Source organism: Liolophura sinensis, chromosome 6 (assembly GCF_032854445.1).
Source record: "Liolophura sinensis isolate JHLJ2023 chromosome 6, CUHK_Ljap_v2, whole genome shotgun sequence".
Taxonomy (NCBI): domain Eukaryota; kingdom Metazoa; phylum Mollusca; class Polyplacophora; order Chitonida; family Chitonidae; genus Liolophura; species Liolophura sinensis.
In genome coordinates, this window is record NC_088300.1 from 20163235 (window position 1) to 20177032 (window position 13798).

The window sequence follows — 13798 nt, forward strand, 5'->3', positions numbered from 1 at the left end:
GCATCTCCATCCATAAACTTAACCGCCACCATAAAGATCAAAAAGTGGTGAGCACAGCGTTCAATACTAATGAACCAATCAGTCATCATTGATCCCTCGGGCGTATAAGTGAAATATTCTAGAGCAAAACACCAATGAAATCAAATAAATTAAGTCATCATTGAGAACTCTGGACTGATTCTTTTACACGAATCCGACGAAGTTTCGTGTTAATTTAGTATGCTTTGTTAGTCATTTGATGGTTTATCTTGCATGTTGTTTCGGAGATTGATCTTACGATTGTTGGCATAGAATCTCCATTTCTATTGATAATTGCTACGTATACATGTTCACCGATGTCTGTTTCGATGCCTAGATTCAACGTGAAAATAAACCAGAAATTTACTAACATGCGTGGGGTTTTTTCTTGTTCATTTGTCTAAGTATACGAGAGTAGACAGGCGGCTTACCTCTCTTTTATCTACACTCATAATATCAGTGGCCTATTCTTTTCTCGATCACCCACTGATAAATATAGATGCCTTCTCCGTCACAGATCCTTTGCTTCGTGACCTACTTATCAGAGAGCCAAACAAATTGCAGAAATGCCTTGGAGACTGCGAAAATCCATACACAAAATATCATTGGACGGTTTACGTCACGTGATCCAATTGAACGCTGACTGACTTCACGTGAGTCCCGGACAACTAAATAAATTATCAAGGATATTAATAAAGACATGTCAACATTAAAATACTGAACTGAAACGTAAGTTTTTCAGATGGGTGGTCAGGCAAATACCGCAATTTGAAAAAAGATAGGCTTGTATGTTCGCCGGCAGGTTGTAGTGGAAGGTCACTGTGCTTCTGCGTTGTCGATCGACTCCAAGTCAAGACGACACCAACAACAGCCATTCGACCGGTTCGTCCACAAGTGTTAGAAGACTATAATAGTGTTGTTATAATATTCCTATTAGTTAACAAGTGGATAAACTTACTGCCAGTGGGTTTGTAGCAGTTAGTGTGGTGAGTAGTCAGGGACATAATTGCCGCAATCTGGGTAAACATTCTTCGTGCGACAGCTGATGTGTAGCGGCGCTTCAGTGGTTGACGTAACGTTTAAGGATTCATGTCGGGGAAATCCTGAAGTTGACCTGTTCATCAGTGGGTGATAGAGTAAAGAATGACGAGATAGGCCACTGATATTATGATTATATCTTTTAACAGCCTTTGATAATCAACAAACCGTTTTAATACATGTTCCAATGATTTGAAAACGATTCGGATACAGTTAGTACTCTATTCTTGCATTTCCGCTGCGCTGACAACAATTTGAACACAATTAAGAGTAATGTGTGAGAGTTGACCTATCTGAGTAGTTTTATTTAACAGCGGATTTGTATATCTCACCAACACATCTAAAGGTATTTCTTTTCAAACAAGTTTCGTAAGCTTCAGCCTGCAAACATGACGAAAAGTACCACGTATATACACGCTGTAGCCACGATACCGCGATGTTGCTTTTGATTTTCTTTTTTAGATTCTTGAGCACGGTTGGTTTTTTGGGGGGAGCGGGGTATACTTTCCATAATGCCTTCAATATACGTGTGGCACTGTTAGCTGATGATGTTCCCCAGGTGAAGGGTTACCACAAGGGTGTGATCCGACCTACACACATGTAGCTGCATCTCGGGAATGTCAGCCAGTATGGTCAATCCTCATACAATTATCCATAGCCACACATGCATTTTTAACGAAATGTGTATGGTTAATACTACGCCCGAACTTGTTATACCACGAATATTTAGAAGTTTAGTAGGCCCACATGTACTGGATATCGTATGAGGAAGAAACGTAATCTCCCCTTACCCACTCTCTTGGATCGGTTATCTCCCCTTGATACTAATGGTACACCAGCGCCGCCATCCGCCTCCGTTGCGCATGCGTAACGCGTCATCGTGGAAATAGCGCGAAATGGCGACCAAAAGGAGAACGTCAAATGAATCTCCAGTTCTTGCCTCTAAAAAGCCAAGAGAAATGGTCAGAAATACTTGGAGCCCTATTCATCTTATCCTAACATTAGACCGTCGAAGAAGGGACCACAGTTTGCTCACTGCTCGTACTGTAATTATTACATTTCGATAACGCATTCCGGGAAATCTGACCTCACTAGACACGTCCGCAAAAAAAGTCATCTGGCTAACAAACAAACTTCGAAGGTAGACACATCTATAACAGCATTCATGCCTAAACAGAATTTAGGCGCAGAGCGGTCAGTGATAAAAGCAGACACTCTGATGACTGAGTTTATTATTCAAATGAACTTGCCACTTACAACACAGGTACATTAAACCGGGTGGTAAAACAAGCCTTCCCAGATTCTAAAATCGAAAACAAATACAAATGTGGTAGAAGTCCCTTTGGGTTTATTCATGAAATGTGCCCAAATAATGACAAAACAGGCTCTCCCAAAAGTGCCTGGATATGTTCCTGCCTTGTCATCTCCAGTCTTAGTATATGGATTGCGCAGCGTGTTTACCAAAGATTGATCCCGATAAAGTTGTCTGGGGATCCAGGATCAAGAAGGATAAAACTGTGAGGGCAAATACATTTACCGGTGAGTGGCAAGGTCACCAGGGACGTGTGTAAATTCTTGGTTTTCCTCCCACCGACTCTGGAAAAGCCGTCACCAATGAAATAATCATGAGGAGGACGTTAACAACAAATCAGTAAAAAATAAATCCAGCATGGTTGGCTTGATCTGACCAAAAAGCCTTTAGGCTCATTCTGGTGTATGCTTATCCAAGTGTGAAAAGGGGTGTTTATATATTGTAAAAAGAAATACACTCAAACGGTGAATTTTTTACACATAAAAATCAGATTTCATTACACATTTGATTCATCAGAGGTAGGCAGCTCTGCCTTTCCTCCTCTCGTCGTAAATACGTGGACTGCTCTTTGTTGTTACACAACAGGCTACTACAAAAGACTGCCCAATGACATTCCTTTCAGACGGCCATGATAGCCCTAAGATTATACGCTGGGGGTTGCCGGGTAATGCCTATAACAGCCTTTTCAGACAAGGACGTCACACCCTCCGGGGCTTTGAAGACAAACCTCTGCAGCATGGAAGTCAGGAATAGGAACAACTCCATCCTGGCCAAGCTCTCTCCCAAGCACACTCGCTTACCTGTTAAAATAGTACCAATATTCTGTAAAATAATACCCCTTTTCCCACATTTGCGGAGAGATGTTCATCCTTTTTCGTTGGTTCGAAATAAATATTGTTTAAATCAAAAGCCACGCTCTCTTATCCGAAAAGTTAGCTACAGGATAACGCGTTATTTTGGATGAATATAAAGAGAGACAAATTCTTTAAAAGCACATGCACACCTCCAGCAATATTTACCAACTCACCATATTCGCCACCACTCCCATGTCGGGGTACTTCATATGCAAAATACATGATCTTCACATTTCACTTCCATTAATGCCTAAACGTGCCGTCCTCAATCTCACAGAAGACTGTCATTACCACTACATCATCTACATATTTCACTTCCATTAATGTCTAAACGTGCTATCATCATTCTCACAGAGGACTTTCATTATCACTACATCATCTACATATTTCACTTCCATTAATGTCTAAACGTGCCATCCTCATTCTCACAGAAGACTGTCATTATCACTACATCATCTACATATTTCACTTCCATTAATGTCTAAACGTGCCATCCTCATTCTCACAGAAGACTGTCATTACCACTACATCACCTACATATTTCACTTCCATTAATGTCCAAACGTGCCATCCTCATTCTCACAGAAGACTGTCATTACCACTACATCACCTACATATTTCACTTCCATTAATGTCCAAACGTGCCATCCTCATTCTCACAGAAGACTTTCATTATCACTACATCATTTACATATTTCACTTCCATTAATGTCTAAACGTGCCATCCTCATTCTCACAGAAGACTGTCATTACCACTACATCATCTACATATTTCACTTCCATTAATGTCTAAACGTGCCATCCTCATTCTCAGAAGACTGTCATTACCACTACATCATCTACACATTTCACATCCATTAAGAAACAATAAGAAACTTGGAGCGAAGATGTATGCTCGTCATTTTTTGACGTATCAAATCGACATTGTTCTCACACAACCTGTTCCCTATAATCGTATCCACCCCTTTATATCATAGAGCACATGAGAATGATAAATTACATGAGATTCATATACATAAAAATTAATCTGTTAATTTTAACAGAACGTCTGTTGTATGAGTGATGCTAGAATGTATTCTGTTATAACTGTGTCATATTATACAATACTGTGTCATATTCAACATGTTATCTTGTTATTCTATTAGAATCTCTATCTTGAATAAAAAGAATAATTGTGTTCCAGTTAACAGAATAATCTGTAGCTATAGCAGAATACACTCTTGTATTACACAGACAACAGACTTTCTGTAAAATTAACGGATTGATTTTTTTAGTGTAGAGCACGAGAAAATCATCGAGCACATGAGAATCATCAAATGAATTACCTGCGGAAAATGGCAACAAGTTATCAGACTTGACAATATTTCCATCAGAATCCAGGAATCGGCTGGGATCAAAGACTTCGGGATCTTTCCACACCTGTGGGTCCTTGTGTAAGCTGATTAAGGGGGTCATGATGATGGTGCCTTTGGGGATTGCATACCCCGCTAAAGAGGTGTCCTGTGACGCTGCGTGTGGTACGCTTAATGGCGTGATATCTGCACATCGCTGTACCTCCATCAGAGTGGCTTCCATGTAAGGCATGTGTTTGCGGTCGGCCATAGTCGGAAACCTGCCTCTTCCGATAACAGAATGAATCTCCGCCCGAACTTTGGTCTGAACAGCCGGGTAGTTTATCATGTACAACAACGCCCACTGGAGAGTTGTCGATGTAGTTTCAGTGCCAGCAACAAACAAATCACCAATGACCTTGAGAAGTTGTTCATCTGAGATATAAAAAGACGGAAAATGTATCATTATTACATCGTCATAGCCTGGGTCTCTTTCTGAGATGACAGGCACAAACGAAATTTTAAGAATCTTTTATCAAGCTTTATTTATTGACTAATGCGTTTGAAGTATTTCATTCTTCCGGACTAAAAGGACATATGAAACTGTAAGGAATAAAACGAAGACTAGGGTTTTATGGGAAATGAAGAAAGGTATGCCAACCCAATTAAAAATACAACCCTCTATTTTATCCTAAGTCGGGAATGCATGGTCTTCCCGTGAACTTCCTCTGAATGTGTGATCAGTTTACAATACTAGTGTATGTTACAAAATAAAAACCAAATGTTTCATGTATCTTTTAACAATACTCGACAGAGGCATTCTGATATTCGAAGAGTCACAAACGACAAAGTTGACAGAAATTAAACCGGTTTGTAGACACTAGAATGAAAAGATAATCCACTCACCCTCAAATGTCGTGTGTGGGTTTTTTTCTTGAGCTTTATACATCTCAGACAAGTAGGCGTCGATGAAATCCCGAGGCTCATCCGGATTAAATGTGTCTTTGTGGTGTTGGATCTGATCGCTTGTAAAACTTTCCAACACCTCTACGTTATTCATAACCTTTTTAAAATTAAAGAAGTCTCCGGGCAAGTATTTCAACCATGGAATAAAGTTTAGTGGACCTGCAAATCCAACGTCCTCGAAGTTTTTTTCGATTGAGCTCATGTAGGCCACAAACTTGGGGTCATCATGTTGGAAACGATCTCCGAACACCAGAGAGCAGATTACATTTCCCACAGACGTGTGAATCAGTTTACCGATGGGAAATGTGGACTCCTTCGTGCTTGTCAGACATTCCACAAGGACTTCGATTTCCTCAATCACTCTACCCTCCAAACTCACTTTGCCGAAGCCGAAATCCCTTAAAGTTTGCAGGGCGAACCGTCTTTGCTCTTTCCAAGGTTCACCTGACGCACAGCCCACACCTGTGGCAAGAGAGATTTCACGTATGCCTATATATATATATATATATATATATATATTCTTACCAGACATTTTATATACTAGTATAATTATAACCTTATACACATAAAAGGTTTTACTGCTGATCCATCAATGGAGGAACATTAGGCGAACGCTCAATCCACTTAGTGTGGCTAGCATTTCCTATTCGCAAAATGACCCCCTTTTTATTGGAACTTTGATCATTGCTGTTAATCCATACTGACCGATGACTACATACAGAACGGGTATAATAAAGATGAGCGATCAAACACTGTAGGCTTCAGCAGTTCGTTTATATTGACAAAAGGTGGCATGGCTGAGAATAAGGCTTCATTTTATTTTTAAAAATTCAGGTAAGCAAGAAAAAAGTCCACTGACCGCTAAACTTTACTTGTTATGACAAAGCCGTATTCCACATACCCTTTCCTTTAGATAGAGTCTCAGAGAACAGCAGTTTGGGCCGATCTGCAAACTCGTCCCCCCTGGTCACTAGCACCTCCTGCAGGTTTTCGCGGCCATGAACGAAGACTGCCGGCTTACTGCCCATGTACAGGAGGTAGATGTCCCCATACTGAGAACGGAGCTTCTGTAGGGCGGTGAACAGGTCTCCCCGTAGGCTGGGGAAGTTACCGATGACGGGCCAGGGCGTGGGTCCTGGGGGTTGGTGGGCAGGACGGGAAGTGGATCGGAGGAAGAAGACCAGTAGGACGAGCACGACGACGGCCACCGCCGCCACGTTCGTGCACAGGACGTCGTACCACATCACTGCTGTGAACAACAATGACTGAGACTCACATTGAGGTATTGAGGTATATGTAGGCCTTGCAGCGTGTGTACAACGCACAGTGTTTAGTATATAAACACTGTGCATGGGTGCCCTGCAAACAACTTCCATTCTCTGCAGTTAGATGTCCATTACACTATACGATAACAAGGGCATAAGATCAGTAGACCATGACACACTTGCATATTCATAACAATCAGCTTGACATTTATGTATGTTACATGTGATGTAATTGACCGATTGACCTAGTAGCAGGATACTCGATCGATTGTATAGTAATTTGCCTTCGATACACTATTGATTTGTCTATTTGATTTGGGGTTTACGTTGTACTCACCATTAATACAGAAAATCATTTAGTCCTACCTACAACCGGCCGTATATCTCTGGTAATCCTGACACCTGGTTTCAAATTTATCCAGCAAGTAGAACACGATGTGTCCTTCAATAAGGTAATATTAAATATTCAATAAGGTAAATGCACTCTCGATCAAAAATGAAAATTTTGGACTGAAATGGGAGCTGCTTTTTTTTCAAAGTTTATCCAACCTGTGAAGGTTAGAATCAAGGCGTACCTGAGATAAATGTTTTGTTTGTCGACAGCTTGTAAACTAGGCATGATACGTGATGTGAGTACTGATTTCAGTCATTCGCTTAGAGCATTCCTTGCGTCTTTTAAAGGCTGCTGACTGCATCTGTTTGCATGAATCCGTCTTAATTTAATAGTTTTATACTATCTTACAGTTCGTTTGGTAGTTTGTGTGGAACATTGTTTTCTTGGAATTGACCCAGCGATTATTAACCTGAAACCTTCATCTTGGTCGACGGCTGATGTACAGATGGTTATTATCAGCCCTCATAGTATAGTGGGTTAGCTAAGTCATTGTGAAGAACAAGCAGGGCTTTGAGGAAGAGTTCGAATCCTAATGGTACTTTTTCGCATTAGAAGCATACCTTTGTTTGAGTAAAGGTGTGGGCTTACATGTATTAAATAAATCTTACCAGGAATTGTTCAGGTAGTTGTTAGAGCATATGCTAATACGCATTTAACATGCGGCAAACCATATAGGGATCCTACTTGAGAGCAAACGTGGCCATCTATATCATCACTAACTCGCGACGCTAAATGTAATATGTAGTGGACTTATAAGGCTAAAGGTTTTATTTGTTATTTATTTATTTCTGTATTATTACATAGGTTATGTCCATATTTACTTACAAGAGAATTGTACTCAATGTAAAACTTAAGGTGAAGGCGTTTGATGGAATATCTTTGACACGCCAGTTCTTGCAATAATAACTTGTGACGTTGATTGAAATCGTCATATACAACACAGGAGTTAATAAATGCTAGATATGTAAGGTGAGAGACGTTCTTGTCATATATATGATCATGGGGTATATTGCTATCCAAGTAAGGATAATTACATTGTCAAAATTGAAACTACTGCCGTAAAGTCTGCAAGACACGGAATCGCTTTGGTCTTCGTACAAGTGCAGGTCGCGGTAAGATACACAATCTGGAGAGTGTGTGGATTAATCCAGCGGAGGTGGTCATAGGCCTACATCATATATGTAAGGATTGTTTAAAGCCAGTCGATCATCAGTGCATCGTACATCCGATGTGAGAATTAATCATTACAACTATAATATTAATCAAAGATTACACCGGTAAATAAAACCATAAATTCAATTATCATACACCATCCATGGTTGTCTATGTTTTAAAGCTGTGGCGATCTTGCCGCATAGTTCATACTGAGCGCCTTGATAATGGCACGTCGGCGTTAGCAACTTGACGTTATGATACGTCACGCGAGAACTACTTTCTGTTTACAAACAACAGCACGTGCCCTGTAGCAAAACGACTGATGATGCTTTAGTTTTACAGTTAAATTAGCTAACAGGCCCAGATTTTGATCAGCTTTTTGTTAAAGATGAAGAAGAAATTGCAGGAAACTTTTTACTGACAATCACAGGCGTAACCATCCACATCGACGAGAGATACGTAAGTCGACAGGATTTTACTGGCGGTTAAAAGAAGAAAAACATTGCAAGTTCCACAAACTGAGACATTAAGAATATTCAGCGATGATGTGGGAAAACAAGTGGGAGCCACGTCTCATAGAATTTCTGCCTCCAAATCAACTAAATGACTGCCCCGCAGCATTGCTTATTACAGTACGTAAGGCGGGTGGATCGTACTATGGAGCGTCATCACGATAAGGCCTGAACAATTCTGCTGAATTTCTCGTAATTAACGTCTTACGAACAACCGTATTTATTGGTAGTATTTAGTTCAAGTATTTCGTCGCTGCATTTCCAGAAAAGCAGCGTGACACCTTCATTTATAATGCGAAAAAATGCCGGCGCACGAAGTGAGGGTTCAAACCCTGTCTTGAACAGGGAGTTTATAGATTTCCCGCTCTCATTAGTTGTGGGGCCAACAAATGGCGTCTGTACAGTTTAACGTTTGCGAAGGACCACATGAAAAAGTTTTCCAGCCCTCTACGAAGGGGAACAAATCTTACATATTGTAAAACATGCCCTCTACTTACTTGAATAAGTAAGTCTTTCAGCAACCTGCGGATGGGCTTGAGTTGTCCCCATGTACTGCTCGAGCTCCTCCAGCCATAATGCTGGCCGCTGTCGTATGAGTGAAATATTGTTGAGTACGGCGTAAAACACTAATGAAATAAATAAATAAATAGCAGTGCCAGGTATGATTATTCAAGATACTGTCTAGTGCTATCACTGTTTTTTTTTAATTCATGTAGGTAGAAAACACTGCTGTTTGATGAATTAAAAAATTTACTTCCCTCTATTGAAGAGACCCCAAGAAATAGGTCGAGCATGTTCCGACTGACCTCGAAGACGTGACCAATCAAATGCTTAAAAGCTGTTGTGACCTTGACCTGGTGCTAGTTCTTGACAGTGCAGAAGATTTCTTTTGAGCTTGTAAATGGCCAAAAAATCCGTGGAATTCTTCTAGCAGTATATCCCGAAACCGAAGGTACAAGTATGTACATTTGATCTCGTTTCCCACTGCGATTCAATTTGCGGTACAAGCCGAATCGAGATATATGTAGATATTCGCAAGTATTTGTCAGACAGAATGTATGTATGTATATATGCTTGGGGTTTTACGTCGTCCTTAACAATTTTTTAGTCACATGACGACAAGGAGTCATTAGTTGTGTGTACATACACTTTGTCTTCCTGTGCCAGTGCGAATCCATGCAGCCAAAGTGCTGCCGCCACTGTAGTATCATGCCGAAGACACCAGACATTAGTTACACCCCAACCTAGTTACATCATACCAGCTCCGGGCGGCCACAGCGGTCGATAGTACATAGGCTGGCCATGGCTGGGTCATTTTTCTGTGCACTTCTAGGTAGGCTAAAGGTAATTTGGAGCTGTGGCTATTCAATGGTCAATACGTCCCTTTCATTTTTTCAGTTCAGTTTCAATGCGAATTTCAGTTCTGATTTTTTATTATTGTGGTCTTCGTTGTCTAGTTGTCAGCGTGCTAGCGCAACATAATGACCAAGGAGCTTCTCAACACCATGGTGGCGTCCTCTCCGGTCGTACATGGGAGGGTTTGTCCGTAATCTGGTAGTGGGGGTGGGTTTCCCACTAGCTCTGTTCGGTTTCCTCTCACCGCAATACTGGCCGCCGTCGTATACGTGAATTATTCTTGAGTACGAGTAAAACTCTAATCGATGAATACAATAAAATGGCCTTCAAAATGCACTGTGTATGATCGATACATCCGGTAATGTAATCTGACGAACATATTGTATATGTAATATTGTAGTATAAATCATGTGTTGTACAGCAGATATGTTGGAATTAATAAAGAAATCAATGCAAATTCTCAATTTTCTTTAAACAATATTTATTAAATGCAGTACTCTATTTACCACACCTATACTGCCTAATGGGGATACAAATGAGCCATATCACATGACTTGTGTTCCCTTTAGAGACTATCACCATGGTGTCTCCGAAGTTGATTTCTATATTTTGCGGCAAATGAGGTAAGTTTTTAGTTGATTTTATTGAAAAAATTTCAAATGTCTTTCACGCCGAATGTTCCACTTCTTCGACAGTAGTAAGGTTTATAGACATGGGCGTAGAAACTAGTTAACTATATTGGACGTCTCGAGCAATAATCGCAAGATCAATTTCCAAAACAATGTTTCACACAAACCACCCAAGAAATAAGAAAGCATATAAAGTAAAAAATACCGATACATTCATGCAAAGCATTTTATTGCAAGGAAAATACACTTTGAACATTTTTTCTAATACATAATGTTAAACTTCATAAGCATGTTTTCGACACAAAGAACTCCTTTGAGTTCTTATTCAAGGCAAATGTCATCCGATCATGTATAAAAGTGTTATGAAAGACTACTAAAACTCGTCAACATAAATGCATACATTTACACGCACTCACGCACGCAACCACCAACGCATATACACATAATAGTGTTTGTTCAATGCAGTACAGAAATGTTAATATGGAGGAAAACAAAAAATAAAGTCAGTGACGGACACCGAGTTCATTTTTTGTTTTCCTCCACATGTTTTCTTCCACTGTGTTTGAAAAGCTCGTTTTTCTGCACCGGTAATTAAAGACGACTTGGGTGACCTTATCGTTACAGCCTCCGTCTCGCAGTCGGAGTTATTTATAGTATAATGTCCTCGGGTGGGGCACAGTGTGATACAATGTGACTGAGTGGGGTACAATGTGACTAGGTGGGGGTACAATGTGACTGGGTGGGGTACAGCGTGACTGGGTGGGGTATAAGGTGACTGGGTGGGGTATCGTGTTTGGTGTCTTCAGTGGCGGCAGCACTTTGATGGCATGGACTTGCTCTGTGACACGAGGACACAGTATATGTGCACCTCCTCATCATGCGACTGAAAAATTGTCAAGTGCCCCGTAAAACCCAATGCATACATACATACCAGTAATTAACCTAATAATTAAGAATTCCCTCTAACGGAGAAAATGAAAGTATAAATAGTAAAGGATTAGCGCCCTTACATTATCAATATCGTTATCATTATCACTAAAGCCCACAGGTAAGTTCAAGTATTTAGCAAATGTAGTCTTATGATATAGTTATCAACCAGACTGATATGATTTTCACCTTTCACAAAAATCTTTCCATCTATGCTTACGTACTTGTTTGTATCCTTACATTGTATCAAACGACTTCTTTGAAGGTGATAACATTGTGGCTATTTACAGAATACCTACCCGATGGCGTCACTTTCAGGAGGCTGTGACAGCCCTTAGACTATACTTTGGGGGTCGTCGGGTAAGGCCGATAATAGCCTTTTCAGACAATGACGTCACACCTTCCGGGGCTTTGAAGATAAACCTTTGCAGCATGGAAGACAGGTAGAGGAACAACTCCATCCTGGCCAAGCTCTCTCCCAAGCACACTCGCTTACCTGTTAACATAGTACCAATAATCTGTTGAATAACCTCAAAAGCCATGCTCTACTGGACGTCATTCCTTCCAGAAGGTGAGCATGGGAGACGGAGTCCAGATATAAAAGGACTACAGAATGGTTAGAAAAAACATAGTTTAGCAAGCCATAGCACACGTGACCACAACAGATTTTCAAAACATTGACATCCAACTTGACTTGTAATGTAACAAGCTGTTTTAATATTGAATAAATGATGGCTTAACACTGACGACAGTATACAGTTGTATCAAACTTTTATTTATTTATTTACCTATTTGGTGCGTGACGCCAGATAACTGACTTACAGGAGAGAAGCTATCTTTATGGATACGCCTAAAGCGAAAGCAGAATAAATGTGTTATAAAAGGCGAGAGATATAAAAGGACTACAGAATGAGAAAAACCAAATAAGTGAGCTATAGTTGGCAAATGGTCACACGTAACCAGTGAACGCAGAACAGATTTTCTTGTAATGCAGTTAGCGCGCACTACTAAAATGGTCCATTGTAAAGTACCTGCTGACAGAATGTCGCATAACGCTATACCACCACCACCCCCAATGTCACAAATTCCCCAATAATGCTTCCGATTCAGCGTCCATTGTAGACGAATTCCTCGCTTCATCCTGACCATGTTATTCTCACAACAGTTCCATTATCACATTACGTCATCATGGAAACATTTGACGCCAGTAACATCACGTCAACGTTCTGCTGCCGGGCGTTTGACATGTGCCCATTGGTTGAAATATAGTGTATCAGAAGTGAACGGGACTGGCGATCCCAGTTTTCCAGTTGAATGTCAAAGCGTACCTATTATCTGGTGCCAGTGAAGTTACAAGCTACTTTCTTTGTGATATATCCGGTCGAGGTAGACAGCTGTGGATTGACCCAGCGTTTACATATGAAGAAGGGCCTTGTTCAGCTGTCTCCATCACACTAAACAGTATAGTAGTAAAACGATACAGGCCTATTTGTCCAAAGTATTATTTTTGATTTTCCTACATTTTCCTTCATTTGTGTATGGCCGGTATTCCGTGTAACTGCATTTCAATTATTGAATCCAGTGCATAAACGTAACCACTTCGTGGCATAATTTTATTTAACCAGCTGTTCTCCAACTCACTGTATTGTTACGGTATTGAAAACAGCAACAGAAAACAGACTCAGTTACTCAATATTACAATGTAAACAATGCTTTATATATAAAATGAGACCTACAGTTAAATAAACAGAGCATTGAACAAGGTGCTTTCCGTCAGGTCCGCGCTGTACATATATAACAGGGCCTGTTATGCTTTCACAAATGGCACTGGCACTACAATGGATTCTTGAGAACAAACCAAACCGAGTAGCCATACTAAGCGACTCCCTCAGCGGAATAATTTCCATCCAAAACTCCAAATCTGAGAGTAGACCAGACCTCCTACAAGAAATAATCTCGCTAACTGACAAAATACAGAAACAAAAAACCGACCTGACTCTAGCATGGGTTCCAGCGCACGTTAATATTCGAGGAAATGAAA

General features: G+C 40.4%; 2 protein-coding genes across 2 annotated transcripts in view; both read right to left on the minus strand.

Moving 5' to 3' along the window:
• Nucleotides 1-2472: 2472 nt before the first annotated feature.
• Nucleotides 2473-6763, minus strand: LOC135466982 (cytochrome P450 2J6-like). Its single transcript, XM_064744735.1, has 4 exons — nucleotides 6421-6763; nucleotides 5460-5981; nucleotides 4548-4988; nucleotides 2473-3168 (listed from the first exon to the last, which is right to left on the minus strand). The coding sequence occupies exons 1-4, from the start codon at nucleotides 6761-6763 to the stop codon at nucleotides 2987-2989; spliced, it is 1488 nt and encodes a 495-aa protein (XP_064600805.1). The 3' UTR covers nucleotides 2473-2986.
• Nucleotides 6764-10792: 4029 nt separating this feature from the next.
• Nucleotides 10793-13798, minus strand: part of LOC135466983 (cytochrome P450 2J4-like) — a 28657-nt gene continuing 25651 nt past the window's right edge. The window contains exons 6-7 of the mRNA XM_064744736.1: nucleotides 12057-12253; nucleotides 10793-11713 (exon numbers count right to left, since the gene is read on the minus strand). Coding sequence (XP_064600806.1) covers nucleotides 12072-12253 — 182 coding nt within the window. The 3' untranslated portion in view covers nucleotides 10793-11713; nucleotides 12057-12071. The remainder of the gene's footprint in view (nucleotides 11714-12056; nucleotides 12254-13798) is intronic.